The sequence below is a fragment of the Hyperolius riggenbachi genome, chromosome 10, assembly GCF_040937935.1.
Source record: "Hyperolius riggenbachi isolate aHypRig1 chromosome 10, aHypRig1.pri, whole genome shotgun sequence".
NCBI classification, from domain to species: Eukaryota; Metazoa; Chordata; class Amphibia; order Anura; family Hyperoliidae; genus Hyperolius; species Hyperolius riggenbachi.
Genome location: NC_090655.1, coordinates 3,472,282 through 3,497,732, shown reverse-complemented (window position 1 = coordinate 3,497,732; position 25,451 = coordinate 3,472,282). Strand labels below are relative to the sequence as shown.

The 25,451-nt window shown below is 44.8% G+C and overlaps 1 protein-coding gene across 1 annotated transcript; it reads left to right on the top strand.

Annotated features, from left to right (window-relative positions):
- The first annotated feature begins 757 nt into the window (after positions 1–757).
- LOC137536073 (neurotensin receptor type 1-like) lies at positions 758–21,603 on the top strand. The gene is made up of 2 exons (XM_068258051.1): positions 758–1,661; positions 20,929–21,603. The coding sequence occupies exons 1-2, from the start codon at positions 758–760 to the stop codon at positions 21,387–21,389; spliced, it is 1,365 nt and encodes a 454-aa protein (XP_068114152.1). The 3' UTR covers positions 21,390–21,603.
- The last annotated feature ends 3,848 nt before the right edge of the window (positions 21,604–25,451 follow it).

Sequence of the window (25,451 nt, the reverse complement as noted above, 5' to 3'; positions counted from 1 at the left end):
TGCACAAATGTAGAAACAATGCACATTGCCTGGCTGTCCTGCTGATCTTTGGCTGCAGTAGTGTCTTAATCACAACCCGGAAACAAACATGTTGCTAATCCAGTCACACTTCAGTCAAGAACACCTGATCTGCATGCTTGTTCAGGGGCTATGGCTAAACGTATCAAGGTGCCCACATGTTACTTGATTCTCCGGTACGATCGACCATTTGATTCAATAATTTTATCGGATCGGGGGACATTCCAGTTATGTTCCATTCTCCACTGGAAATTGCCCCTATAGCCTCAGTCTTCTCCTGTACAGGCAGAGATAATATGCTGTCATTCACAGCTACCGATAAGGCTAATTACTCTCTGATGCAGCTAAACAAACACATACAGCTTCATACAGTGAATTTCTACAGCATTTATATGTAAAATGAAAACTTTTTATTGTGTGCTGTGCAAAGGTTCGGGTCCACTTTAAATTTATTTTTTTTATTGCAAACTTTAAAAATCTCTGTAATTCTGCATGCGTATGTTAAGTTACTTATAGCTGCACTAAGTGATTACATTAATCAAGCATTTGCTTTATGGAGTGCTGAAATCTTTCTCTTAATCAATGACTATGTAACACTTTCATTTATGATGTTCAAACAATCAGTGAAGTGTGAAATCAAACTGTACTGTGCTTATTGCAGACTAATTTTGCTTCATTTAGTGATTACTGTTTTCTCTTGCAGTTTAGCACTGAATGCTTTAACGTTACCTCGGTGTAAATGAACCAGTCAAAGATGATTACTGTAAACGAATGTCAGACCCACATCAACTTAGCCAATGACTCCGCCTGGAATGATAATGTTACCCATAACCAAACTCCTAGCGCACCGAACCGCCTTTTCATCGGAGCCCAAAAGCAGGAGCCTAATTATGTGGCTATACCCGCCACCATCTTCTACAGCTTGCTCTTCCTGTTTGGAATTCTGGCTAATGGGATCAGCATCCTTACTCTTATCAGGAATGGGAGGATGAAGGTGAGCGCTGTTCGCCTGTACCTCTTGAGTTTGGCCTTGGCGGACATCTTGCTGCTCCTAACAATCCCTGTAACGCTTTATCGATATTTCTGGCAGTACTATCCCTGGGCGCTCTCAGACTCTGTGTGCAAATTGTACTTCATGATCCGGCAAGTCTACTGCGCCACCACCAGCTGGACTATCATTGCCTTCACGTCCGAGCGGTACTTTGCTATATGTCACCCTATGTGGTCTGTCGCTGGACTTCGGAAAACCCGCATGGCATATTTATTGGCCTTCATCTGGATATTTTCCTTCATCAGCACTATCCCCGTCGCCATTGTGTACGGCGAGACGGTAGCCTGCATCCTGGACTATACCGCCACCTCACAGGAGGAAGTGGTGCTGGACTCTACGGTCTGCGAGATGCTGGAACCAAAGCCCTACGTTATATATAAAAGCATCATTCAGACCCGGAACATCCTGTTCTTTGTCATGCCCCTGATTGCCATCATCATCTTCCATCTACTCATCTACCACCACCTCAATGTCAACCACCGCCAGAGGAAGATGATCGGCCTAACCAGGACGCACTGGCAGTTCTCGTCCAAGAACCCAACTCAGCAGCAAAGCCGCCCGTATTCGGAGAGGAAGGCCCGACAGCTTATGGGTGAGTCCACCGCCTTTTTTTTCTTATTTCAAAACAAAAATGGCAACAATTCAGGTTTTATCTTCCCATGTACAGGTGACTAAAGGGGTCACCCAACTTCAAGCCTTTATGTCTTGTTCCAAATTCATAGAGCGTTTGTGGTTTCAACACGTGGGATGGAAGTTCTCACTTACCAAGAAAGGTTAGATAAACTGGGTTTATTTAGTCTAGAGAAAAGACTCCTTAGAGGGGATCTAATTAACATGTATAAATACATCAGAGGGCAATATAATAGCTTGGCGGATGAGCTTTTTGTCCCTAGGCCTTCTCAGAGGACTAGAGGACATGATCTGCGCATGGAGGAAAAAAGTTTTAGCCATTTATTTAGGAAAGGGTTCTTTACAGTAAGAGTGATTAAGATGTGGAATGCATTGCCACAGGAAGTCGTTATGGAAAACTCTATACCTGCATTTAAAGGGGGCTTAGATGCTTTCCTTGCATTGAAAGACATCCATGGCTACAATTACTAGGTAATGCCTAATGATGTTGATCCAGGGATTTTATCTGATTGCCATCTGGAGTCGGGAAGGAATTTTTCCCTTTAGGGGCTAATTGGACCATGCCTTGTAAGGGTTTTTCGCCTTCCTCTGGATCAGCAGGGCTATGTGAGGGTGCAAGCTGGTGTTGTACCTTACTCTGGATCAGCAGGGATATGTGAGGTGGCAGGCTGGTGTTGTGCCATCCTCTGGATCAGCAGGGATATGTGAGGGAGCAGGCTGGTGTTGTTCCTTCCTCTGGATCAGCAGGGATATGTGAGGGAGCAGGCTGGTGTTATACCTTCCTCTGGATCAGCAGGGATATGTGAGGGAGCAGGCTGGTGTTGTGCCTTCCTCTGGATCAGCAGGGATATGTGAGGGTGCAGGCTGGGGTTGTGCCTTCCTCTGGATCAGCAGGGATATGTGAGGGTGCATGCTGCTGTTGTGCCTTCCTCTGGATCAGCAGGGATATGTGAGGGTGCAGGCTGGTGTTGTACCTTCCTCTGGATCAGCAGGGATATGTGAGGGAGCAGGCTGGTGTTGTGCCTTCCTCTGGATCAGCAGGGATATGTGAGGGAGCAGGCTGGTGTTGTGCCTTCCTCTGGATCAGCAGGGATATGTGAGGGGGCAGACTGGTGTTGTACCTTCCTCTGGATCAGCAGGGATGTGTGAGGGAGCAGGCTGGTGTTGTGCCTTCCTCTGGATCAGCAGGGATTTGTGAGGGTGCAGGCTGGTGTTGTGCCTTCCTCTGGATCAGCAGGGATATGTGAGGGAGCAGGCTGGTGTTGTGCCTTCCTCTGGATCAGCAGGGATATGTGAGGGAGCAGGCTGGTGTTGTACCTTCCTCTGGATCAGCAGGGATATGCATACCTCCCAACATTTCAATGTCCCAAAACGGGACAATTAGGCCACACCCCTGGCCACGCCCCCAACCCCCTAGTCACGCCCACCCCAGGGGAAAAAAAGTTTTTTTTTTTTTTAAATAATTTTGTTATTAAATTACTCCCAAATGGGAGGGTGCCGGGGTGGTGGTGGTGAGGAGGAGGAGGGGGGTGGCCAGGCAGAGAGAGGGGGGAAAAAAAGCCGATCGAGGCACCAGCCCGCCCGGTATGCGGCATGTATGGCCGCCGCCGCCATCATTATCCTTCTCCCTCCCTCCTAATATGTCCCCCAGTGTCCCCGGCTTCCCCCCGCACAGTAATATGGGCAGCAGAGCGGGCAGTGAGTCTTACCACTGCCTCTTCGCTGCGTACCGGGATCTCCTCTGATCTTCTCGCTTCCTGTGATGTCACAGGAAGTGAGAAGATCAGAGGAGATCCCGGTACGCAGCGGAGAGGCAGTGGTAAGACTCACTGCCCGCTCTGCTGCCCATATTACTGTGCGGGGGGAAGCCGGGGACACTGGGGGACATATTAGGAAGGAGGGAGGGAGAAATAAATAGCGGCGGCAATCCATCCCGCATGCAGATCCCCGGGGCTGGTGCCTCGATCAATTTTTTTCCTTCTCTCTGCCCAGCGGCCGGGACAGAAGGGGGGCAGCGCGGGATGGCGGGAGGGGCCCCCCAAATCGGTACAGTCCCGATCAAATCGGGACTGTTGGGGACTATGGATATGTGAGGGAGCAGGCAGGTGTTGTGCCTTCCTCTGGATCAGCAGGGATATGTGAGGGTGCAGGCTGGTGTTGTGCCTTCCTCTGGATCAGCAGGGATATGTGAGGGAGCAGGCTGGTGTTGTGCCTTCCTCTGGATCAGCAGGGATATGTGAGGGAGCAGGCTGGTGTTGTACCTTCCTCTGGATCAGCAGGGATATGTGAGGGTGCAGGCTGGTGTTGTGCCTTCCTCTGGATCAGCAGGGATATGTGAGGGAGCAGGCTGGTGTTGTACCTTCCTCTGGATCAGCAGGGATATGTGAGGGGGCAGGCTGGTGTTGTGCCTTCCTCTGGATCAGCAGGGATATGTGAGGGAGCAGGCTGGTGTTGTGCCTTCCTCTGGATCAGCAGGCATATGTGAGGGTGCAGGCTGGTGTTGTGCCTTCCTCTGGATCAGCAGGGATATGTGAGGGTGCAGGCTGGGGTTGTGCCTTCCTCTGGATCAGCAGGGATATGTGAGGGTGCAGGCTGGGGTTGTATCTTCCTCTGGATCAGCAGGGATATGTGAGGGAGCAGGCTGGTGTTGTGCCTTCCTCTGGATCAGCAGGGATATGTGAGGGAGCAGGCAGGTGTTGTGCCTTCCTCTGGATCAGCAGGGATATGTGAGGGTGCAGGCTGGTGTTGTGCCATCCTCTGGATCACCAGGGATATGTGAGGGAGCAGGCAGGTGTTGTGCCTTCCTCTGGATCAGCAGGGATATGTGAGGGTGCAGGCTGGTGTTGTACCTTCCTCTGGATCAGCAGGGATATGTGAGGGAGGAGGCAGGTGTTGTGCCTTCCTCTGGATCAGCAGGGATATGTGAGGGTGCAGGCTGGTGTTGTGCCATCCTCTGGATCACCAGGGATATGTGAGGGAACAGGCTGGTGTTGTACCTCCCTCTGGATCAGCAGGGATATGTGAGGGAGCAGGCTGGTGTTGTACCTTCCTCTGGATCAGCAGGGATATGTGAGGGTGCAGACTGGTGTTGTGCCTTCCTCTGGATCAGCAGGGATATGTGAGGGAGCAGGCTGGTGTTGTGCCTTCCTCTGGATCAGCAGGGATATGTGAGGGTGCAGGCTGGTGTTGTGCCCAGTGCTGGGCCGAAATTACGCATTAGCGTAATTACGCATCGTAATTCACTACAAATGCACTGTAAGCGTTACGTGTAAGGTTACGGTATTACGCGTAATTAATTACGCGTAGACCGTAGGGTTACGTTTTACGCGTAACAAATTACGCGTAAGACAGTAAACTCCCATTGAAATTACACAGTCTGCTGTAATCGCGTAATATTACGCTCCCGTATAATCTAAAAAAGCCGCCGACTTTAAGGGTTAATAGCAAAGCCCCCTTAAGTGCTAAGAGCCTCAAATTTGGAGAATATATTAAGGAGATCAGAAGGAATAAGAGGAAAAATTTTTTTTTCAAAAAGACCTTATAGTTTTTGAGAAAATCGATGTTAAAGTTTCAAAGGAAAAATATATACATTTAAAAACCCGCCGACTTTAACGGTTAATAGCAAAGCCTGCTTAAAATTTAGGAACACCAAATTCACAGGGTATATTAAGGGGATCAGTGGGAATAAGAGGAAAATTTTTTTTTTCAAAAAGACCTTATAGTTTTTGAGAAAATCGATTTTTAAGTTTCAAGGGCGAAAATGTCTTTTAAATGCGGAAAATGTCAGTTTTTTTTGCACAGGTAACAATAGTGTTTTATTTTCATAGATTCCCCCAAGTGGGAAGAGTTTTACTTACTTCGTTCTGAGTGTGGGAAATATAAAAAAAAACCGACGTGGGGTCCCCCCTCCCAGACCTCTTTAACCCCTTGTCCCCCATGCAGACTGGGATAGCCAGAATGCGGAGAACCGGCCGCGTGGGGCTCCGCACCCTGACTATACCAGCCCGCATGGTCCATGGATTGGGGGGTCTCGGAAGGGGAGGGGCAGCCAAGCTTTCCCCTCCCCCTCCGAGCCCTTGTCCAATCCAAGGACAAGGGGCTCTTCTCCACCTCCGATGGGCGGTGGAGGTGGAGGCCGCGATTTCCTGGGGAGGGGTTCATGGTGGCATCTGGGAGTCCCCTTTAAAAAGGGGTCCCCCAGATGCCCACCCCCCTCCCAGGAGAAATGAGTATAGAGGTACTTGTAGTACCCCTTACCCATTTCCTTTAAGAGTTAAAAGTAAATAAACACACAAACACATAGAAAAAGTATTTTAATTGAACAAAAAACATAACCACGAAAAAAGTCCTTTAATATTCTTAATTAACCATTAATACTTACCTGTCCCTTTAAAAGCCAGTTCCCACGCAATATCCTCGGAAATATACTAATCAGTTACAATGTAACAAAGTTATTACAATGTAACAACTTTGTTACTTTGTAACACCACCGCACCCGACGTCACTCGCCGCTCACCCGCCGGCCGCCGCATACACGCTAGTCCCCGCCGGCTCCCGCCGTCCACTCCGCCCACACCTGTCACTCATATACATGCTGGCACCCATGGGTGCCAGCATGTATATAGGTGACATGTGGGAGAGGCGGGGAGGGCAGCGGAGCCGACGGGGACTTAGCGTCCCTTCACCCGACAGAGCTCTGAGCTATATTAGCTCAGAGCTCTCGAAAGCATCTTTGTATTTGGGCTCCAAGGAGCCCCATTGGTCCTTAGCAGACCAATGGGGTTCCTTCAAATCAGAAGGAACCCCATTGGTCTGCTAAGGACCAATGGGGCTCCTTGGAGCCCAAATACAAAGATGCTTAGAGAGCTCTGAGCTATAGCTCAGAGCTCTGTCGGGTCCTGCAGCACAGACGCGGTGGCGGCGGCGGCGGTGAGTGACGTCGGGTGCGGCGTAGTTACAATGTAACAAAGTTGTTACATTGTAATAACTTTGTTACATTGTAACTGATTAGTATATTTCCGCGGATATTGCGTGGGAACTGGCTTTTAAAGGGACAGGTAAGTATTAATGGTTAATTAAGAATATTAAAGGACTTTTTTCGTGGTTATGTTTTTTGTTCAATTAAAATACTTTTTCTATGTGTTTGTGTGTTTATTTACTTTTAACTCTTAAAGGAAATGGGTAAGGGGTACTACAAGTACCTCTATACTCATTTCTCCTGGGAGGAAGGTGGGCATCTGGGGGACCCCTTTTTAAAGGGGACTCCCAGATGCCACCATGAACCCCTCCCCAGGAAATCGCGGCCTCCACCTCCACCGCCCATCGGAGGTGGAGAAGAGCCCCTTGTCCTTGGATTGGACAAGGGCTCGGAGGGGAAGGGGGAAAGCTTGGCTGCCCCTCCCCTTCCGAGACCCCCCAATCCATGGACCATGCGGGCTGGTATAGTCAGGGTGCGGAGCCCCACGCGGCCGGTGCTCCGCATTCTGGCTATCCCAGTCTGCATGGGGGACAAGGGGTTAAAGAGGTCTGGGAGGAGGGACCCCACGTCGTTTTTTTTTATATTTCCCACACTCAGAACGAAGTAAGTAAAACTCTTCCCACTTGGGGGAATCTATGAAAATAAAACACTATTGTTACCTGTGCAAAAAAACCTGACATTTTCCGCATTTAAAAGACATTTTCGCCCTTGAAACTTAAAAATCGATTTTCTCAAAAACTATAAGGTGTTTTTGAAAAAAAAATTTTTCCTCTTATTCCCACTGATCCCCTTAATATACCCTGTGAATTTGGTGTTCCTAAATTTTAAGCAGGCTTTGCTATTAACCGTTAAAGTCGGCGGGTTTTTAAATGTATATATTTTTCCTTTGAAACTTTAACATCGATTTTCTCAAAAACTATAAGGTCTTTTTGAAAAAAAATGTTTTCCTCTTATTCCTTCTGATCTCCTTAATATATTCTCCAAATTTGAGGCTCTTAGCACTTAAGGGGGCTTTGCTATTAACCCTTAAAGTCGGCGGCTACCTAACATTGATCCATGCGTCAACTTTTCCGCTTGGCAGCATGACCTTACGCATTAATTGCTAGTAGGATTTTACGCGTAAACCTATAACGTAATTACCTGAATTACGGTATACTTACGCGTAATTGCGTAAGTGCTATGCGTAATTATAGACATGTACCGAAATTGACTGTCTATGCTGCAAGCGTAATTTCGTAATGCGTAATAGCGTAAAATTACGCGTAATGATCCGTAAGCGTAGCTTTCTCCATTACGACCAGCACTGGTTGTGCCTTCCTCTGGATTAGCAGGGATATGTGAGGGAGCAGGCTGGTGTTGTGCTTTCCTCTGGATCAGCAGGGATATGTGAGTGTGCAGGCTGGTGTTGTACCTTCCTCTGGATCAGCAGGGACATGTGAGGGTACAGGCTGGTGTTGTGCCTTCCTCTGGATCAGCAGGGATATGTGAGGGAGCGGGCTGGTGTTGTACCTTCCTCTGGATCAGCAGGGATATGTGAGGGAGCAGGCTGGTGTTGTGCCTTCCTCTGGATCAGCAGGGATATGTGAGGGTGCAGGCTGGGGTTGTGCCTTCCTCTGGATCAGCAGAGATATGTGAGGGTGCAGGCTGGTGTTGTATCTTCCTCTGGATCAGCAGGGATATGTGAGGGTGCAGGCTGGTGTTGTGCCTTCCTCTGGATCAGCAGGGATATGTGAGGGTGCAGGCTGGGGTTGTGCCTTCCTCTGGATCAGCAGGGATATGTGAGGGTGCAGGCTGGGGTTGTGCCTTCCTCTGGATCAGCAGAGATATGTGAGGGTGCAGGCTGGTGTTGTATCTTCCTCTGGATCAGCAGGGATATGTGAGGGTGCAGGCTGGTGTTGTGCCTTCCTCTGGATCAGCAGGGATATGTGAGGGAGCAGGCTGGTGTTGTGCCTTCCTCTGGATCAGCAGAGATATGTGAGGGTGCAGGCTGGTGTTGTATCTTCCTCTGGATCAGCAGGGATATGTGAGGGAGCAGGCTGGTGTTGTACTTTGTTCTCTGGTTGAACTTGATGGCTGTATGTCTTTTTTCAACCAAAAGGAACTCGTTCTTCCCCTCGGCAGTCAACCTACTAAACTCCCTCCACGTTCTACCATCAAAGCGAGCTTCAACGAGCGGCGAGGCCGGCGGCGCTACGGCCGTACAGCCGACCAGCCCACAAGACCTAACTATCGACACCGTAGGGAGACACTAGGATTGTGATTGTGTGTTTTTTTTTTTTATTACAATGTTTGTGTGAATCTGATATCTGCTGTGCCTCCTTCTATGCACTCTCTCTTTCTCTGTACTTCTTCCTCCTTCTATGCACTCTTCCTGAGCCATTGTATTGTATTGTGCCAAAAACATTTCCGGGCATGTCCCCTCATGCTTGGCGAAATAAATGATTCTGATTCTGAAAATAACTATGTAACTAAATTAACTAGTTTCCATACCACAGGCGGTATATCTACGCCCTGCAGGACTTCATCTGAAGTCCCAGGGACGTAGATATTAGTCTATTGCAGGAATCACCGCTGTGCACGCTCCTGTCTGCTCCTGCACTCCGTTCTCTTCACGATCTGTTAGTGGACAGATCAGTGAACAGAAATACATTTCCCATTCACTTGTGCCCAATATCAATGAATACCAGCATAAGTGGGATGTCGGCATTCATTGACTAAAATGAAAGTTAGCATACACGTGTTACATCCTGTAAAGCGTTTATGCCGTCAAAAGTAAATAATCCTAATAAAGTTTGGGGGACATTTAGTGGCCAAAAAGTAATACAACACCTACAAATTTCCCAATAAAGAAAAATACACATAATATAGCAGTAATTAAACCCTTAACTCCCCTCATATAGTTACCAAAATAAAAACATTAATTAAAAAAGTGACATAAAAATACATAAATAGCTAGCTTAGGGACTAAACTTAATAGGGACTTAATATGTATGTCAAGAGGGTATTTTTCTATTATTTTTGCAAATAAGGGTTTGTAATTAGTGACGGACGCAACAATGAAAAAATACACTTTTATTTCCAAATAAAATATTGTCACCACACATTGTGATAGGGACATAATTTAAATGGTGTAATAACCCGGACAAATGGGAAAATAAAATATGTACCTTTTAATTTGGTAGCATGTATTATTTAGAACTATAATGGCTGAAAACTGAGAAAAAAATGATTTTTTTTCAATTTTTATCTTATTTTTCCCATTAAAATGCATTTAGAATAAAATAATTCTTAGCATAATGTATCACCTATTTGGTGACAAAAGAACAAGATATAGATCATTTTGTTGTGATAATTAGTGATAAAGTTATTGGCGAATAAAAGGTGAAAATTGCTCTGGTCCTTGGATACTGAAGCAAAACAAAAATTATGATATAATGATTTGTATGTGTACTACAGATAAGAAATAAAACATTAGGAGCAGAGATATAAGTCTAATATTGTTTCCAGTACAGGAAGAGTTAAGAAACTCCAGTTGTTATCTATGCAAAAAAGCCATTGAGCTCCATGACTTTCAAAGTCGCAGAGAGCTCTGTCTTCTGAAGCTTATTATCTCAACTGTCAGTCATTGTATTTCCTTTTTCTCTCCATAGGACAGGTCAATAGTTCACAAGACTGCTCTGTAAAAACATTTAGAATGCTAAATAGTGTGTAAACTGCAAATATTAGAGAATGATGCAATGTTATAAAAAACACACTATAACTGAAAATAAAAATATGAGAATATTTTCTTTGCTACTAATCTTCTAGTAATTATCCGTACTACAAAACCAATTATATCATCATTTTTTTTTCCGCTTCAGTGTCTCTTTAAGGGGAAAAAAATCCTCAGGGGTGAACTGGTTAAAGTACAACTATAGCCCACTGTTCTCCCCAGGCTCTTTAAGCCGGGTACTACACCTGGCTAGTTTTGGTGAGCACCCGGCTGTCGTCAGCTCACCTCCTCCTATGCTGTAAGCAGAGTTGTGCAGAGAAGCGCTAGCCCTGCATTCTCGCATCTCGCTCCACCCATCTCGCCTCACCCAGCTACTTTTTCATGCCGCCCGGCTGGAAAAAAAATTCTGGGGAGAACACTGTAGCCTAGACCCTATTTTTTTTAGTAGTTTTTGATAAAGTGGGCAAAGAGTAATGCCTCTGTCAGGCTGTTTTGCTCTTTGTTTACTCACTAGAGAAATTGCCTTTACTTCCTGTTGATGTAACAAGACCAAATGAGTGGATCCTTTCAATGATGACAAAGGCAAAGTAATGCAAGCTGTGCAACTGTTTGAGAGTTTATCTTCTTTCCTGTTATTAATAGCACCACAGAAAGTATAGGAGCCCTGTAAAAATTGTGCAGTGTGGCTCAGTGAATTCTTGGTGTGCATCTGGATGACAGGATTGGTCCAGGTCTCTGGAGGTCCCTTCACAATGGGAGTGGAGATCCTTCGGCCTGTAGAAAGGGGGAGAGACCGGGAGCCCAATAGTGCAGTCACATCTGGTATTAAACGGAGGGGGATTGTGGGTATTTTATACTCACAAGGATGGGTTGCAGTCCTTCAACCACCACATAGGCATACGGAAAAGAACTGTTCCCGCTCGGTATCCCGGAACCATCTGGAACAGGGTGGTCACTCTCCTCCTGTCAGCTTTTACACTGGTACAATGGATATACAAGTGGGAAGTGCTAACACCTCTTTTAGGGGTGACGGTAACAACTGTTAAAAAGGTTTGAGGAGGCGCCCAAGTTCTTTGCTGGTGGAGCTGAGTTATAATTACTGTACAGTATTACAGAAAGAGGTGTCTTACCTCCAAAGAAGACTCACTCAGATCTAAAGGTGGCCATACACTGGTCGATTTGCCATCAGATTCGACCAACAGATAGATCCCTCTCTGATGGAATCTGATCAGAGAGGGATCGTATGCCCACTTTACTGCAAACAGATTGTGAATCGATTTCAGCCTGAAACCGATCACAATCTGTGGAGCTACCGCCCCCCCCCCCCCCCTGCATACATTACCTGTTCCGACCGGCGCGAGTCCCCTGGTCCCCGCTGTCTTCTTCTCCGCTCCGGGCTCCTTCCTGCAGCTACAGAACTTCCTGTCCAGGGAAAGTTTAAACAGTAGAGGACGCTCTACTGTTTAAACTTCCTGCCGGGACAGGAAGTTCTGTGTAGCTGCAGCCGGTCCGGAACCCAGCGCGGAAAGAAGACAGCGGGGACCAGGGAACTTGCGCCGGCCGGAACAGGTAATATATACCCGCTGTATTGCGTCGGTTGTCAGGCATTCGAACGTCGCTATCGACACACTCCCGACCCGCCGGCGATCAAGAGAAATCTTCCGCATGGACGGATCGACGGGAACCATCGATTTCGGATGGAAATCGATCGTTCTGTCAGCGGTATGCACGGCGATTTCACAGCCGATTCGATCACTGTGATCGAATCGGCCGTATATCGGCGGGAAAATCGTTAGGTGTATGGGCCCTTTAATGTAAGGAGTCTTTATTATCAACTGGTTAATTGTAGACAACGCGTTTCACTGGTCTCAGCCCGCTTCCTCAGTTGTTTGTACTGACCTGAGGAATCAGGCTGAGACCAGTGAAACGCGTTGTCTAAAATTAACCACTTGATAATAAAGACTCCTTACATTAGATCTGAGTGAGACTTCTTTGGAGGTAAGATACCTCTTTCTGTAATACCGTACAGTAAATATAACTCAGCCCCACCAGCAAAGAACTTTGGCGCCTCCCCAAACCTTTTTAACATCTGGGTGACAGCTTCTTCTTCAGCTGTTCTGTGGTTGTTTTCTCTATGGTACTATCAGGAACCATGCACAACCTTCTCCTGCCTGCTGGTGGCACCATTTGCATGGACTGCCAAGACTTTCATTGTGCCACCAGCAGAGGGCTCTGTAGACTGCGAGTAGCCCTGATTTTCTGCAATTCATCATATGCATCCTGTTATCACATGGACTATTTAAGGCAGGGATAGGGAAACTATGGCTCGAGAGGCAGATGTGGCTCTTTTGATGGCTACATCTGGCTCACATACAAATCAGTAGGAGTTGATTCACTAAGCTACACTGCTCAAGCAGCACAGCTTAGTGTGGCAGCGCAAGCAAAATCTTCAAAGTAAGCACACTACTGCTGTAGCATCCACTACTAACTTACTCACACTACCTCAAAACGAACGGCTGCTCCAGTTGTCCCGCTCTGGACTCAGGTCCAGTGACTTTGTAGGACGAGATCCCTGCAATTTGGCCCACTGTCACTTGACAGGCAGCCTATTGGGCTAAAGTGCAGGGATCTCGTCCTACAAAGTGAATCAACCCCCAAGTCAGTTAGCTAATTGTACAAGCTGTTAGTCTGTATTTCTCCTGTCTGGCTCTCAGAGAAATTGCTGATGTTGCTGAAACCCAAGAGAAGCTGAAGACATGTCTGACACTTCTGCTGCCTGGCAGATCAACTGTATACACATCACCATGGCAACAGGGACGTGAGCCCTACTGTCCCAGTTTGTAACATATTGTATGGCTCTCACGGAATCACATTTTAAAATGTATGTGGCGTTTATGGCTCTCTAAGACAAAAAGGTTCCCGACCCCTGATTTAAGGACTGCCTCTCCCCCCTGCTAATTGCCAGAACTTTGTGCTTCCAGGCCTGAGCTTCTGGACACCCCGGTTCCTGTTCCTTGCCCTGAGATCTGTTTATTTGCCTTCCTGTTGCCAGACTCGATACATTCTGTCTGACTATGATTTCTGCCTGCACCCTTCTGTACTGTGATTGGTTATATATATATATATATATATATATATATATATATATATATATATATATATATATATTTATTATTATTATTATTATTATTGATTTATAAAGCGCCAACATATTCCGTGGCGCTGTACAAAGTAAGAAACAAACATGGGGTACATAATAATACAGACAATGGTGTACACCAATATACACAATACATAATTAGTGACAAAATACAAAGAATGATACAAAATACAAATTATCGAATTGGTAATGACAGTGATAAAATTAACATGATGAATAAAATGTATAATGGTTACCAAGACACAAAAGGGGGAGAGAGCCCTGCCCTTGCGAGCTTACAATCTAAAGGGAATTGGGGGGGGGGGGGGACAGGAGGAGGGGTAGTATGCAGCAAATATATAGAGGCTTTGTGTTTTAGGATACCTAGTAGGAGTGCAATTTGGTCTTAGTACAAAGGGAAGTGGCCTAAGGTAGAGCGTATGCTTGTCGGAACAAGTGTGTTTTTAGAGAGCGTTTAAAGGTAACAAAGGTTGGCGAGTGACGGATGTGTTGTGGGAGGGCATTCCAGAGGAGGGATGAAGCGCGTGCGAAGTCTTGTAATCGTGAATGTGAGGAGTTGATACTAGAGGAGGACAACAGAAGATCATGTGCCGATATCTATTTAGATAGATAGAGAGATAGATAGGGTCCTTGGTGTATTGCACATCGATTATCCCTGTATGGTGATTGCTCTTTTATGGTGTGTATGCCTGTGGTTGCATCATATTTGCATTGTATAGATTTGTCACGGTTTTCCTGGATTGTCTGTGTATAGCATACTGCGCATGTGTTTTGCCTCATATTTACATTGTATATATTTATCACTGCATTCCCGGATTGTCTGTATGTAGTGTGCTGTGCATGTGGTTGCATCATATTTACATTGTATATATTTATCACTGCATTCCTGGATTGCCTGTATGTAGTGTGCTGTGCATGTGGTTGCATCATTATTACATTGTATATATTTATCACTGCATTCCTGGATTGCCTGTATGTAGCGTGCTGTGCATGTGGTTACATCATTATTACATTGTATATATTTATCACTGCATTCCTGGATTGCCTGTATGTAGCGTGCTGTGCATGTGGTTACATCATTATTACATTGTATATATTTATCACTGCATTCCTGTATTGTCTGTATGTAGTGTGCTGTGCATGTGGTTGCATCATATTTACATTGTATATATTTATCACTGCATTCCTGTATTGTCTGTATGTAGTGTGCTGTGCATGTGGTTGCATCATATTTACATTGTATATATTTATCACCGCATTCCTGGATTGCCTGTATGTAGTGTGCTGTGCATGTGGTTGCATCATTATTACATTGTATATATTTATCACTGCATTCCCGGATTGTCTGTATGTAGTGTGCTGTGCATGTGGTTGCATCATATTTACATTGTATATATTTATCACCGCATTCCTGGATTGTCTGTATGTAGTGTGCTGTGCATGTGGTTGCATCATATTTACATTGTATACATTTATCACCGCATTCCTGGATTGCCTGTATGTAGCGTGCTGTGCATGTGGTTGCATCATTATTACATTGTATATATATATCACTGCATTCCTGGATTGTCTGTATGTAGCGTGCTGTGCATGTGGTTGCATCATTATTACATTGTATATATTTATCACTGCATTCCCGGATTGTCTGTATGTAGCGTGCTGTGCATGTGGTTGCATCATATTTACATTGTATATATTTATCACTGCATTCCTGGATTGCCTGTATGTAGCGTGCTGTGCATGTGGTTGCATCATTATTACATTGTATATATTTATCACCGCATTCCTGGATTGCCTGTATGTAGCGTGCTGTGCATGTGGTTGCATCATTATTACATTGTATATATTTATCACTGCATTCCCGGATTGTCTGTATGTAGCGTGCTGTGCATGTGGTTGCATCATATTTACATTGTATATATTTATCACCGCATTCCTGGATTGTCTGTATGTAGTGTGCTGTGCATGTGGTTGCATCATATTTAATTGTATATATTTATCACTGCATTCCTGGATTGCCTGTATGTAGTGTGCTGTGCATGTGGTTGCATCATTATTACATTGTATATATTTATCACTGCATTCCTGGATTGCCTGTATGTAGCGTGCTGTGCATGTGGTTGCATCATTATTACATTGTATATATTTATCACTGCATTCCCGGATTGTCTGTATGTAGTGTGCTGTGCATGTGGTTGCATCATATTTACATTGTATATATTTATCACCGCATTCCTGGATTGCCTGTATGTAGTGTGCTGTGCATGTGGTTGCATCATTATTACATTGTATATATTTATCACTGCATTCCAGGATTGTCTGTATGTAGTGTGCTGTGCATGTGGTTGCATCATATTTACATTGTATATATTTATCACCGCATTCCTGGATTGTCTGTATGTAGTGTGCTGTGCATGTGGTTGCATCATATTTACATTGTATACATTTATCACCGCATTCCTGGATTGCCTGTATGTAGCGTGCTGTGCATGTGGTTGCATCATATTTACATTGTATATATATATCACTGCATTCCTGGATTGCCTGTATGTAGCGTGCTGTGCATGTGGTTGCATCATTATTACATTGTATATATTTATCACTGCATTCCCGGATTGTCTGTATGTAGCGTGCTGTGCATGTGGTTGCATCATATTTACATTGTATATATTTATCACTGCATTCCTGGATTGCCTGTATGTAGCGTGCTGTGCATGTGGTTGCATCATTATTACATTGTATATATTTATCACCGCATTCCTGGATTGCCTGTATGTAGCGTGCTGTGCATGTGGTTGCATCATTATTACATTGTATATATTTATCACTGCATTCCCGGATTGTCTGTATGTAGCGTGCTGTGCATGTGGTTGCATCATATTTACATTGTATATATTTATCACCGCATTCCTGGATTGTCTGTATGTAGTGTGCTGTGCATGTGGTTGCATCATATTTAATTGTATATATTTATCACTGCATTCCTGGATTGCCTGTATGTAGCGTGCTGTGCATGTGGTTGCATCATATTTACATTGTATATATTTATCACCGCATTCCTGGATTGTCTGTATGTAGTGTGCTGTGCATGCGGTTGCATCATATTTACATTGTATATATTTATCACCGCATTCCCGGATTGTCTGTATGAAGTGTGCTGTGCATGTGGTTGCATCATATTTACATTGTATATATTTATCACCGCATTCCTGGATTGTCTGTATGTAGTGTGCTGTGCATGTGGTTGCATCATATTTACATTGTATATATTTATCACTGCATTCCCGGATTGTCTGTATGTAGTGTGCTGTGCATGTGGTTGCATCATATTTACATTGTATATATTTATCACCGCATTACTGGATTGTCTGTATGTAGTGTGCTGTGCATATGGTTGCATCATATTTACATTGTATATATTTATCACTGCATTCCTGGATTGTCTGTATGTAGTGTGCTGTGCATGTGGTTGCATCATATTTACATTGTATATATTTATCACCGCATTCCTGGATTGTCTGTATGTAGTGTGCTGTGCATGTGGTCGCATCATATTTACATTGTATATATTTATCACCGCATTCCCGGATTGTCTGTATGTAGTGTGCTGTGCATGTGGTTGCATCATATTTACATTGTATATATTTATCACCGCATTCCTGGATTGTCTGTATGTAGTGTGCTGTGCATGCGGTTGCATCATATTTACATTGTATATATTTATCACCGCATTCCCGGATTGTCTGTATGAAGTGTGCTGTGCATGTCGTTACATCATATTTACATTGTATATATTTATCACCGCATTCCTGGATTGTCTATATGTAATGTGCTGTGCATGTGGTTACATCATATTTACATTGTATATATTTATCACCGCATTCCCGGATTGCCTGTATATAGCGTGCTGTGCATGTGGTTGCATCATATTTACATTGTATATATTTATCACCGCATTCCTGGATTGTCTGTATGTAGTGTGCTGTGCATGTGGTTGCATCATATTTACATTGTATATATTTATCACCACATTCCTGGATTGCCTGTATGTAGCGTGCTGTGCATGTGGTTGCATCATATTTACATTGTATATATTTATCACTGCATTCCCGGATTGTCTGTATGTAGTGTGCTGTGCATGTGGTTGCATCATATTTACATTGTATATATTTATCACTGCATTCCCGGATTGTCTGTATGTAGTGTGCTGTGCATGTGGTTGCATCATATTTACATTGTATATATTTATCACCGCATTCCTGGATTGTCTGTATGTAGTGTGCTGTGCATGTGGTTGCATCATATTTACATTGTATATATTTATCACCGCATTCCCGGATTGTCTGTATGAAGTGTGCTGTGCATGTGGTTGCATCATATTTACATTGTATATATTTATCACCGCATTCCTGGATTGTCTGTATGAAGTGTGCTGTGCATGTGGTTACATCATATTTACATTGTATATATTTATCACCGCATTCCCGGATTGTCTGTATGTAGTGTGCTGTGCATGTGGTTGCATCATATTTACATTGTATATATTTATCACCGCATTCCTGGATTGTCTGTATGTAGTGTGCTGTGCATGTGGTTGCATCATATTTACATTGTATATATTTATCACCGCATTCCCGGATTGTCTGTATGAAGTGTGCTGTGCATGTGGTTGCATCATATTTACATTGTATATATTTATCACCGCATTCCTGGATTGTCTGTAAGTAGTGTGCTGTGCATATGGTTACATCATATTTACATTGTATATATTTATCACCGCACTCCTGGATTGTCTGTATGAAGTGTGCTGTGCATGTGGTTGCATCATATTTACATTGTATATATTTATCACTGCATTCCCGGATTGTCTGTATGTAGTGTGCTGTGCATGTGTTTTGCCTCATATTTACATTGTATATATTTATCACCGCATTCCTGGATTGTCTGTAAGTAGTGTGCTGTGCATGTGGTTGCATCATATTTACATTGTATATATTTATCATCGCATTCCTGGATTGTCTGTAAGTAGTGTGCTGTGCTGTGCATGTGGTTGCATCATATTTACATTGTATATATTTATCACCGCATTCCCGGATTGTCTGTAAGTAGTGTGCTATGCATGTGGTTGCATCATATTTACATTGTATATATTTATCACCGCATTCCTGGATTGTCTGTAAGTAGTGTGCTGTGCTGTGCATGTGGTTGCATCATATTTACATTGTATATATTTATCACCGCATTCCCGGATTGTCTGTAAGTAGTGTGCTGTGCTGTGCTGTGCATGTGGTTGCATCATATTTGCATTATCAGTTGTTTGCACTATTTGGTCATAATAAACCTTATGGTGGCCATACATGGTACACTTTTTTCATACAATCTTACCATTTCTATGTAATTTAAGGGAACTGCATAAATTATCCTTTCAGTATATTAACTTAATTTACCCTTATACTACATAAAAATGGTAAGATTGTATGAAAAAATTGTACCATGTATGGCCACTATTACTTGCACCTTATTCCTTGGTCCCAATGTCTGTATCACTGCAAACTGTGGTCAAACCCTGTTTCTCCATTCAGGTCTGTGACAGGTACCTTAGAAGGCTTTTCTAAATAGTTTAAAAGGGGTTCTGTGGCAAAAAATTAAAACTGACACTTACCTGGGGCTTCTATCGGCCCCCTGCAGCTGTCATGTCCCGCACAGTCCTCCTACGATCTTCCATTCCCCGCCTCCGGTAACCTGCTGATTAGTCGTCTAACTAGACTAACAGAACTGCGGCTGCACGACCGTGCGTATGCTCGCTCCCGCGCGTGTCATCGGCAGCTTACTGCGCAAGCACAGTACAAGGGAACTTTGTACTGCGCCTGCGCAGTAAGCTCCCGATAATGTGAACGCGAGCAAGCACGCGCGCAGCCGCAGTTCTATTCGTCTGGTTAGATGAATAATTATCAGGGAATGGAAGATCGTAGGAGGATGGCGCGGGACAGGACAGCTGCAGGGGGCCAATAGAAGCCCCAGGTAAGTGTCAGTTTTAGTTTTTTTAAGTAGAAGAAACGGGGTAGTGGAGATACCCCAGATGCGATCAGGCCACCCGCTTGTCGCTCGGCTGCTCCCAAGTGCCACTGAGAAAAACAAAGAAAAAAGGAGGGGCGCTCTAAGCTTCAAGACGCGATGTTACATATATATCCAGGACAGGTCTCACCTGTTTGAAGTGTGGCCAGTACAGCGTACGCGGCCGCGATAGGCGTCTGTCCCTCTCTTGCCGAGCCGGGGACCAGGCTCTCCAGTAACGATAGGGCGGATATGATGTCACTCCCTCCTACGTACTTCCCAGATGGTAACCATGGAAACCAGGGTGCACGCTCGCTTCTTTCAGTGTCACTGCGAGCGGCTCCTGGACGCTAAGGATTAGAACTAGGTAATGGTAATAAAACAGCCACCATAGGGTTCAATGGGGCTATAGTATTTATTAAAAAAGTCTTTTTTAATAAATACTATAGTCCCATTGAACCCTATGGTGGCTGTTTTATTACCATTACCTAGTTCTAATCCTTAGCGTCCAGGAGCCGCTCGCAGTGACACTGAAAGAAGCGAGCGTGCACCCTGGTTTCCATGGTTACCATCTGGGAAGTACGTAGGAGGGAGTGACATCATATCCGCCCTATCGTTATCGGATATATATGTAACATCGCGTCTTGAAGCTTAGAGCGCCCCTCCTTTTTTCTTTTAGTTTTTTTAGACATGCCACAGAACCCCTTTAAAGAGACTCTGAAGTCTCATAAAAATCATGTTTTTATATGAAAAATGTGATAGCCCTAACTAAAACGCAGCTGGACTCTAACTAAATCCCCCCTAACTTCCCGGGGCACATTGCAGGGAGAGCTTCCGTGAGACACAGAGCTTTTGGCTGCAGCTTTGCCTCTACGCGCGTCTATCTATCAGTGCGGATCACCGCCTCCACCCGCTCCTCTCAGTCTTCTTTCACTGAGAGGGGCGGGGGATAGGCGGAGATACGCGCGGATTGACGCGCATGGAGGCAGAGCTGCAGCTGAAAGCTCTGCCTCCCAGGGCAGAAAAAGGAGTTAGGGTAGATTTAGTTATAGTTCAGCTGCGGGGTGCAGCGTTTTAGTTAGGGCAATCATGTTAAAGAGATTTGTAATATAAAAACATGATTTTTATGAGACTTCAGAGTCTCTTTAAGACTCAAGTCTGAGCCTGTTTCTGAGAATCAAACTTCAGAACAAGCGATTGCAGGACTGCTCTGCACCCGTGTTCACGACAAACGTCTCTATTGCAGAGTATTTTTCAATTGTCTTTTTCCTGTAGAGGTGGATTCTTTTGTGATGGAAGAACTAACTAATCTCTTTTCGTTGCAGGAGCTGTGGTGGTGGCCTTTTTCCTGTGCAATTTCCCCGACACCGCCTCTTCGCTCATGCAGATCTACATAGACAACTGGAGCACCCATATGCACAAGGTCTACACCTTGCTGAAGACCTACTTATCGCTGCCACTTTGGTACCTCAATAGTGCTTTAGATCCAATCCTGTTCTGCATTTCTTCAACGTCATTCCGTAGTGCGTGCTCAGAAACCCTCACAGCTTTTCTCCCAAGGCAGGACAAGTCCACAGAAGGAAGGAGCCACATCTACCAAGCTTCGTGTGCTCGGTCTGGTGGGTCTTCCCTTGCTTCAGCCCCAAGTACCAGGTCAACGTGGACACTCAACTCCAATGAAGGAGAGCAGAAAGAAGGTGTTGGCCATGCTCGAGTCGGAGACCCAAAACTTGTTTTCTTCAGAAACTTGAAAGTTACGGAAACCAGGGACTTCTTGGTTCCATAGAAATCCTTGACTCCGCTTTGACTGTCCATGCAAGAACAAACGTGCCATAATTTGCAAGACTATCATACGGTGAGGCGTCATTAAGGTGATAAAGTGTGAATATGGATTTTTCTACATTCAAGTCCGGGTACATGTACAGTATAATTGGTTGCAAGAGCAGCAAATACATCAAGGCTAAGAATGGTCAAGTTCTAAGAGGATTAGAGACAATAGAAGCCACAGAACTCATTTACGGTGTTCTGTTTACCCGGTGTGAGCACTGAGATATGTTTACAGCTTATAGGATTATATGAACTGACATTAGAGTTACTGAACTGAAAAAAATCCAATGTTGTCTTCTAGAGACATGTAGACACCCACAGAACCATAATCCAATGAAAAATAACGAAATGAGGGTTTAAAGGCTAAGTATTGACAATCAGTAATTAAACATTAATTACAATATTCATAAGTAGTAAAATGTGACCCAGCCCAATAAAAGAGATCCTTGGGTCACATTTAATTCCAAATGACATAGCCTGAGGCTCATACACACATACCAACAATCTGCCCAACTATGTTCCAAACGTGTCTGTAGTAAGATAAGTTGCGTGTGTGTGTACGGCTGGCAAACAACCAGATAATCAACTGATTACAGGTTGTTTGCCAGATCCAACTGATGGATGAATCTGACCAACTGTCATGCCGGTTGGAACGTGTGTACAAGACTTAGGGACAACTTTGTTGTTTTTGAATGCGGACATGTTGTGCAGTTTGTAGTTTTATCTTGTGCGCACAGTATTTAAGTTAGTTGGTTGTTTAGTTGGTTGGCGTGTGTGTATGTACTTGTTGTGTGGTTGGGTGTGCAATATGTTGGACATGTGAATGAGACTTGACGCACGTTTCATGGCCTTGAGCATGGCAGCTTCCTCAGAGGCACAACTTTGCAAGGTATAGCGTTATCCTCATTATGTCAGTCCATGTGCATGTACAGCCATCGGCAAAGACACACATCATGATAGACATGCATAAGTATATCCAAGAATGAATAATATATAATCTATAGGTAGAGACTGAGCCAGGATGCCACACCACATGCATGTGCAGCTTTCTGTAGAGACATGCATTGGTGTATAGTGTTCAGGGGAGACATGCATTAGTGCATGGATAAAAAAGTGCACAGGACAAGTTGATTACAATTGTATTGATAACAAGGTTGCACTGCACTGATTTTCGAACGAAGGCATATTAGACTGATTACATATGTTTCTATTTCTGATGTATTAGATGCTTTTGTCACAATCTATGAACTTGTGAAATCCTGCCCTGAGGAAGCACCCGTGGTCCAGGCCATGAAACGTGCGTTAGGCTGCGTCATTTGGAATTACACGCCACCCAAGGATCTCTATTATTGTGCTGCGTCACATTTGGCTGCTTATGAATATTGTCATTAAAAGCTATGTTTAATTCCTGATTGTCAATACTTTGGCGTTAAACCCTCATTTTATTATTTTTCATTGGATTCCGGTTTGCTTTTAGGGGGTGTGGCCTCAATTTACAGATTGTAATTGGTTTTGTATCTACATAGCCATTACCATCCACATTAGCATCTATAGGTAGAAACCATTCAGAACCCACTAATGTTAGACATCCAGGCTGGGCCCCTAAGTCACTGATGGGAACGCTATTTCCAGGGACGCGCCACTGCTGCCTCCGTCTAATAATGGCCGCCATGCACAATAATCTTCTCAGAGGTTATCAAGCACTGGAATAAATAACAGAATCCCTCTGTTTTGTTTATTACACTGCATTATGTAATCAACACTGCACCCCCACAAATGCGCTGCATATAGTGTGAATGAGGCCTGCCTGCCAAAGCTGGGGGAGGGGGGGGGGGGTCATCCTCACAAGTTTGCCTCAGGCAGCAAAATGTCTTGAACCGGCCCTGTATACAATGCACAACAGGATAAAAGGTGCCCAGAAAATGATAAAATGAATTAAGAGCAATAAAATAAATAAAGTTTGAGGTGGCTTACCTCAATGAAGACAAATTCATATAAAATGAAGTTTAATAGCACTGGCAACGCGTTTCGTGGTCTCTGCCCACCTCCTCGGGCCAAATCAAGCAAGATTTGAGCACCTTTTTGCTTTGAATTCGTTTATCATTTTCTGGACGCCTTTTCATCATGTACATATAATACATGCATCGCCCCGCCTCCAGAGTGAAATACACTATATCATTCTTTGCAATTGGGCAAAATATTTCTCCACCCATTTTTGTTTTCTTTTGTCAGAAAACGCAAATGCACTTTAGTTGCGCTGTACACGTGTCAGATCGTGGTGGAATAACGTTAGTGGAAATAGAAACTTGGCTATGGGATCGCATTTCTTGGTGGAGAAGAGCGCTGAGTGACAGCAACAGAGGAAAAAAGTCATTTCACTCTGGGAAAAATGTATATCTTTAATGTATATATTTCAATGTTTACAATTTATCATGACAGCGGTCTGTTAATAACTTAACTGAGAACTCTGCAGCCTCTCTGCCTTCAGTCCTTCATAAAGCGCTGCAGTAGTCCATGCCAAGCACTGATGAAGGGTACAGAGCTTGGAACAGCTGCTATCTGCATAGCTGGACTATACGGCTCTGTACGATGGCCAGAGGTATAATATACACCAGCAGTCCTGCATCCGTTCACCCCAGGCTCTGGTGAAGGGTACAGAGCTTGGAACAGCTGCTATCTGCGTAGCTGGACTATATGGCTCTGTACGATGGCCAGAGGTATAATATACACCAGCAGTCCTGGAAGCATTCTTGGCTTTTCAGGGAAATAAAGGAATGGTTTGCATCATCGCTCTCAGGCCTGAAGTGAAGCACTATGGGAGAATCTTCTAGCTCAAGTGAAGCAGAATATTTCCAAGTACCATCGGTTTTATAAAGCTAAATGTGTATTTTGATGAGAATGTAATGAAGAGTACAGATGTTTATCATGTGACCCCCTGCGTCTCTTTACTCTGATAGAAGCATTACACCACAAGCTGATAATGTAGCAGCCATTATCCAGAGTCACATCAGAGAGGGATCCTTCTGTTTGCCACATTGGCTGGCAATCTATTGATGTATGGCCACCTTATATGCCAGGAATCATGACTCCCTCTCCGTGCTCTCGTTCCACCGATGTCCCCGATGAGATTCTGTGCCTTCGGGAGTCGGAAGCATGCGGGTCGCTGAGTGCTTGAGAAGACAGGCGCAGCCGTACTGCACATGCGCAAGCCTGGACTGACATGTGCGCAGTGCGAATCCGCTCGTCTTACAAAGTACTTGGTGGTGCGAGGACTGCCGAAGCCTTCATGAGGAGTCCCGAAGGTGTATCCGACCAGCTGACTGAAAAGCTTCTAAGGGGCGACATTGGTGGAACGGGGGAATGGAGAGAGGGCTGGGAAAGCACTACGGAATCCCTAGACTTTATTTCTCAGCGTCGCTACACAAGCGCTTTGGTACAAAGGCCTTTGAGTTCAATTTGCAACATCTCCCTCACGACGAGCACTCCCCAATCCATCTTCCTCCATCCTCCGGCCCGCGAGTATGCGCGATGTTACACGACGGGCAGGGACAGATCTAGACCAAGTTGCGCCTGGGGCAAGGTCAGGTTTTTGCACCTAAAGGTCAGGTTTTGGCGCCTAAGCTGCCATTCCCCATCCAGTTTTGGCGCCTAAAGGTCAGGTTTTGGCGCCTAAACTGCCATTCCCCATCCAAATTTTTCTGCCTTTTTAAGAATTCAACAAGCTGCGCCTGGGGCAAGAGACCCGTCTGCCCCCCCCCCCCCCCCCCCTAGATCCATCCCTGACGACAGGAGTCGTTGGGAATCTACCTGGTCCGAACCGCTGTGTCCGATGCTTAAAGGGGCACTTCAGCCTGGAATAAAAAATCAGTTTTACTTGCCTGGTGCTTCTACCAGCCCCCTGCAGCCGTCCTGTGCCCTTGCAGTCTCTCACAGAGGCTCCGGTCCCCCGCCGCCAACTGGTTTCGTTTTCATTAACCAGTTCGGCCTATCTGGACGAGCTTCCTCGTCCAGATAGGCACTG